This window comes from Theobroma umbraticum, unplaced genomic scaffold (assembly GCF_002168275.2).
Source record: "Theobroma umbraticum cultivar Fairchild unplaced genomic scaffold, ASM216827v3 scaffold_81.0, whole genome shotgun sequence".
NCBI classification, from domain to species: Eukaryota; Viridiplantae; Streptophyta; class Magnoliopsida; order Malvales; family Malvaceae; genus Theobroma; species Theobroma umbraticum.
In genome coordinates this window covers 3,050,545-3,056,635 of record NW_018397268.1, presented here as the reverse complement: position 1 = coordinate 3,056,635, position 6,091 = coordinate 3,050,545, and the positions used below count along the sequence as shown (strand labels likewise).

The 6,091-nt window shown below is 32.5% G+C and overlaps 1 protein-coding gene across 1 annotated transcript; it reads left to right on the top strand.

Annotated features, from left to right (window-relative positions):
- LOC110424933 (putative aquaporin PIP2-8) lies at positions 1–2,779 on the top strand. Its single transcript, XM_021439645.2, has 4 exons — positions 1–420; positions 929–1,224; positions 2,034–2,174; positions 2,270–2,779. The coding sequence occupies exons 1-4, from the start codon at positions 132–134 to the stop codon at positions 2,387–2,389; spliced, it is 846 nt and encodes a 281-aa protein (XP_021295320.1). The 5' UTR covers positions 1–131; the 3' UTR covers positions 2,390–2,779.
- The last annotated feature ends 3,312 nt before the right edge of the window (positions 2,780–6,091 follow it).

The following is a 6,091-nucleotide window of genomic DNA, read 5'->3' as shown; positions in this document are numbered from 1 at the left end:
CGTCTGCTCATATCTTAACAAAGACAAACAAAGAACACTCTTTGTTTCTCTCTTTCTCTCTCTCTCTTCCTCTCTAGCTTTTGCAAATCCTTTTCTTTTTGGTTCCTTTAGCTTTATCTCTGTTGCTGGGCATGGCAAAGGAAGGAGAGCATGGTTTTCATGCTAAGGACTATGTCGACCCTCCACCAGCACCCTTGATTGATGCAGCAGAGCTGAAGAAATGGTCATTTTACAGGGCTTTGATAGCTGAGTTTATTGCAACTATGCTTTTCCTTTACATCACAATCTTGACTGTGATAGGCAACAAGAGCCAGGTTGGCACCTCCAATGACTCCTGTGCTGGTGTTGGAATTCTTGGTATTGCTTGGGCCTTTGGTGGCATGATCTTCATTCTTGTTTACTGCACCGCTGGTATTTCTGGTAAAGTTTCACTCCCTGCCTTCATTTCTTTCGCTTTCTCTCTTTCTTCTTTGGCTTGGCTTTGTGTGCTTTTTCTAGATGAAAAATGGTTCTTTGGAGTTTACAACATATAGATTATTTGGTTTATATATATATATATATGTATATATATATATATAGTCTCAAAAAACACCTTAACGTTAGAATTTAGAGATTTATAACCTAAAAAAAGAGATTAAAATACGGTTATTTTTGTTCTGATGAGCTCAAGCCTACCAAATTTCTATGTAGACAACACAAAAAGGAAAAATTCTGTATTTTCCATGACAAGTTCCATGAACAGCTTTGGCAAAAGTTCAACAAATTTTCCTACCCCTACCCACTCACCAGAAAGAAAAAAGCTGATTTATTCTTGACTTCTTAAATTATTAATAAACTTAAACAGTACTGTAAAGTAATTCTAGGTTCACAAGTCAGTTGATTTCTGACCTTAATTATGCTAAGACGTCTCCTGCCATGGTTACAACAGGTGGTCACATTAACCCAGCGGTGACATTTGGGCTGTTCTTGGCCCGCAAGGTCTCATTGATCCGAGCCATTGCATACATGGTGGCTCAGTGCTTGGGAGCCATCTGTGGGGTAGGGCTGGTCAAGGCTTTCCAAAAATCATACTACAACAGGTATGAAGGTGGAACCAACACTCTTTCAGATGGTTACAGCACTGGTACTGGCTTGGGTGCTGAGATTATTGGAACCTTTCTTTTGGTTTACACTGTTTTCTCTGCTACTGATCCCAAGAGGAAGGCTAGAGACTCTCATGTCCCAGTAAGTACCTTAACATTTCCATCTTTCTTGTGATTATAAAGAAGTCTTACCTAAAATTTAGAATGAATAAGTTGTTCAACACTCTCAAGATTCATGTCCATTCTAAGTCTTAAATTTGTTTGCAAGAGTTTTCATCACAAAATCTATATGTGACCTATGAGGCTATGACATAAAACATTACATTTGCAATGTTATTTCACATGTTAATAATGATAATGGAATCATTAAGGCAAAATTTTTATAATATTGGTATTGCTAGACATTCCAAGATCCTTAAGATTCATATATAAAGAGTGTATATATATATATATATATATAGAGAGAGAGAGAGAGAGAGAGAGAGAGAGAGAGAATTCTAATTTTTTAATTATATGAAAATATTTTATATTATAGATCCAAAGATATAATGAGAAGGGTGAATCAGATTTTCCACCCAATTGACAGATGAAGTTAAAGAAAAAGACAGTAGCATGAGCTGGCCAATCATAACTCTGTGGTTACCATTGAAGGACGTCTAATCTTTGCTTAGGAAAAGGATTTCGTTTTTCTTGTTTTCTTTGAATTTGGACAAAAAATTCTTTGTTTACTTTGCTTTGGCTTTTGCCCTTGACACAAGGCATTTCCTTTGTTTCCCTTCTCAGTCCCAACTTGAGTGGTGGGTTTAAAACCTTGAAAAAATCAAAGCAACAAACGTCCTTCATGTGTCTTCATGAACAATATGTCTTTTCTTAATTCCCTTATTTAGCAAATCCGTGAGATATTTCCATCTGTTTAAGTGTCATGAGCATATACTTTCTTGTCGTGTTAAGGTCTTGGCTCCCCTTCCAATTGGTTTTGCTGTGTTCATGGTTCACTTGGCTACCATCCCAGTCACTGGCACTGGCATTAATCCTGCTAGGAGTTTTGGAGCTGCTGTTATCTACAACAACAAGAAGGCCTGGGACGATCATGTTAGTATAATTCTCAATTCCTAAAGCTCTTCATTTCTTTTAACTCTTCATTAACTTAGTTTTCCTTTGACATTCTTTTTCCCATTTTTTTTCAGTGGATTTTCTGGGTTGGTCCCATGATTGGAGCAGCCATTGCAGCTTTCTACCACCAATTCATCTTGAGAGCAGGAGCTGCTAAGGCTCTCGGGTCATTCAGGAGCCAGACCCATGTCTGATGATCTTGACAACTCTTCTGCCTTCCTTCATGCCTTTTTTAAGAGGACAAGAAAATATGTAGGCAAAAAAAGTGAAAATAATGAGGGAAGTTGCTTTATGCTTTGTGTATCGCTATTGTCCCCCAAACCTCCTCCTTTCAACTTCCTTCTGTGGATGTTGAAAGTTATAGGACCTTTAGGGTCATGGCACTGTAGATAAAGTCTGTTTGAGAAGTGGAGGGGGCCTTTTAAATAGCCCTTTTGTCATTTCAAGCACTTTCCGTAGAATTTACTTCACCTCTTTCTCTCTCTCTCTCTCTCCCCTCTCTTTGTTTTCTTTCTTCTCTTCCTCTTATTTGTCCTCATTTATGCTTCTAAGAAAAGTATTGGACATTGTCACCTTGAGTTTTACTTGTGTCTCAATTTGCACTTATTGCTCATTGATTAAGGTGTTCACTTCACTGTCAAGCTCCTGCTGATTCCAAAGATGAAAAGGATATACAAAAATATTGGTTTAGTTTGAAGAAGTAAAAGCGGAACCAGAAAGCAGCATGGGAATCCTCATTGGAAGGAGATTTGCCAAAACCTTATTATAATTCAAAAGGATTATTAGCTCTTCACTCTTTTAATGTGAAGAAAAAAGGGTTGTTGGGAAATATAGTTACTATATTTGGCAACTCACTATAGAAGACAAATAAGGTGATGATGGTATTATCTTGTAGCATGATTGGATTTCATTTTGCAAGCAGGTTTAAAATTATAAGGGTTTGAAAATTGACATGAGATGAGTCAAGGAATAGCATAAGCTCAGCATCCTTTTTAAATATTTAAATTATGGGTATAATATTTAAATATTTTTTAAGTTTTGATCAAAATTACACAGTTATATTAACTTGAAAAATGAATACTCTACTTCAAAAAAAATGTTTATCTTTGTACTGTTTTTATTTCTCAAACTAATAAACTTTTGAGTAATTTTGATCAAAATTTTAGAATGTCTAGATATTTTATCCTTAAATCATTAACAATTTAATCAATAATTTTAACAAATTAAATATACTTGAGTTACATGTAAACTAACCTAATAACACTAATAAATAAACAGATCAATACAAACGTAATCATAATAAATTACATACAAATTAGGTGTAAATTAACTTAAATAAAACACAAAATTTCGTATCATCATCGAATTGACTCGTTTAACTAAACACAAATTGTGTACATGTTACATTTTGAAATTGTGTCACAAATGGGCAGGGCCCATTTTGAAATTTTAACCCTAATTAATTCTCATAGATACTGTATGTATAGTATTACAAAGGGTATGATGTAGTGGGGGGCTTAGCAAGCGAATAAGGAATCTGAAAGGGTATCCAAAAACAAAATGTGGTGATTCTGCTTACCTAATCAGGACAAAAGAAATTGCTTTCATTTGGTAAGATCAGTCCACATGGTCGTTCCACATTTCTGACGAATTATTAATATATTTGTTTAATGTCAACCTCAAATTTCCAAAAGCAGACCCCCAATTCCCTGCACATTCTCCTCAACAATATTATCTCCTGTGTCTCTCTTGTGGCTAAAACTTGATTGCATTGTTATTGATTTTGTTCGTGTAACATTTAACTGTGACCATGCCCGATCCAAATATTTGCATGCAAAGCATCATGGTTTTTGAGGAAAGTCTCAAAGGAAGAGTTGTAAATTTATGGATTAGACTAATATTAAATATTTTAGTGTTTATATCACTCTCAACTTATAAAATATCTTTTATAAGATAAAATCGTGAGGTTTAATGGATTTAAGTAGATAATATTTTATAGATCGATATAGATCATAACAATTGATATTAGAGTCAATTTTAGGGTATTAGTGACGTGTTATTGACTGTGAACTTTTGTTGGATGGGAGAGAATGTCATACTTATGAGAGGTGTGGCTTTCCAAAAGTTTTAAAATCTTTTACATCTTATATATTTTTTCTTTTAGCGATATTTTTAAAATATTTTTTTATTTAATAACTAATACAAATAAAGAATAACAAAATGATGTTACATATGTCATTCAACTTTCCTTTTTTAACTTTTTAAGTTTTTTTGCATATCTTTCTCTCTCTTTCTCTTTTCCTTTGTTATTTTAGTTTTACTTTACTCTTTTCTTTAAGGCTTATTATTAAAACATATTTCATTTTTTAAGAAGGATTTATGAGCTTGCCAGCTTGAACAAGAAAAGATAAGATCATTCACCATTATTGTCGAGGATCCTTCAATAAAAGTTAACTAACTCTGTCCTTGATTATAGTCTCAAAAGAGAGCCATGAATCTTATATAATGAGACTAAGTAAGTTTTTACGTGTTCATCCCACTTTTTTTAAGATAAAATCGTAAAGTTTAATGAGTTAAAATGAACAATACCTTGTAAATTGATATGGACCGTAATCCAAATCATGTGCAAACTCTCTCACAGGACGCATTGCAGGACATGACTTACAAAGTTTGAAGAGTAGGTGAAATTCAACAGCAAGATGCTGCATTTATGGCTTTATAAAGCTGAGGATGGAAGTTGTTGCTGCTTCTTTTTCATCAAGAGTGTGACACTGCACGAGTAATATCCCTATCACAAACTTGTTCTCATCTTCTTTTACATGGTATTAAATATCAGTATAAATTAAACAATTGTTGGAGTTAATATTATACCAATTAGGTGATATATATAATGACAGGCTATGTGCAGGTTAAGCCCATTTTTGTTTTAGGCTTGGGCAAAGCTAGACTTTTCAAACCTGGCTTGGCTAGGCTTTGTCAATGGGCTGGTTTGATTTTCCACGTCTTCAACAAAGTTTTTCGTTAGACGCAACAGAAACTAAATATAGCTTTAGCTAAGCCTAGCCCATCCAACCTCCAATCAGACTTCTAGTTATAAATGTTTATCGGTCAATCCAATAATATTTTGTGTATTTTTAATCATAATTGTTAATTCAAAATATGTATCGTTTATTAAAATTTTATTTTTTAAGTATAAAATTATCATATCCTAAAATGTAATAAAAAAGTTTAAAGTTAATTATAAATAACATATATATATGTAAAATAAAGAAAAGAATTTTAAAATATTATATTTATTAATAAAATTGAAGATTATATGATGAAAATTAAAAAGATGATTGTTTAAATCTTAACATGTTCTTTAATAATGTTTTATAAAAAAATTATTTAATAATAAATATTTTTAAATAAGATAAATATTTTCATGTTAATTGATGAATTAAAATTAAAAAATATTTAACATATTGAAGTCAAAAGAGAACTCTGTAACGTTTACAAGTTCAAATCTTAAAGATTTAATCCATAAAAAATATTTTTTGTGTTTTAAATTAAAATAAAATTTATAAAAATTTATCGTATCATATTATGTATTGTATAATATATTTTCGATATTTAATCAAATATTTGATTAAATTATTTTCAACTTTATCTTAACCCAAAATTTGTCCCCTACTCATGATGCTGTAAGCAGGACCCTACAAAAACATTACATCATTTTTTTCCCTCAGAAACAAGCAACCCATGCAATCACTGGCCATCATTTTGTCTAAAGCTTTCCAGCAGGGCTAATATCTACACACTCCAAAGCAACTTGAAGCAAACACTCCAAGCAACAAAGTCAACAAGCATCCCAAGGCTTAATTAAAGGAACCCATATATATATATATATAATTAAT

Excerpts from the sequence above, each read along its gene's own strand:
- LOC110424933 (XM_021439645.2), top strand. The coding sequence starts at position 132 with ATGGCAAAGGAAGGAGAGCATGGTTTTCATGCTAAGGACTATGTCGAC. Across the intron at positions 1,225-2,033 it reads CTAGAGACTCTCATGTCCCA|GTCTTGGCTCCCCTTCCAAT; the intron begins GTAAGTACCTTA and ends TGTCGTGTTAAG. Across the intron at positions 2,175-2,269 it reads AGAAGGCCTGGGACGATCAT|TGGATTTTCTGGGTTGGTCC; the intron begins GTTAGTATAATT and ends ATTTTTTTTCAG.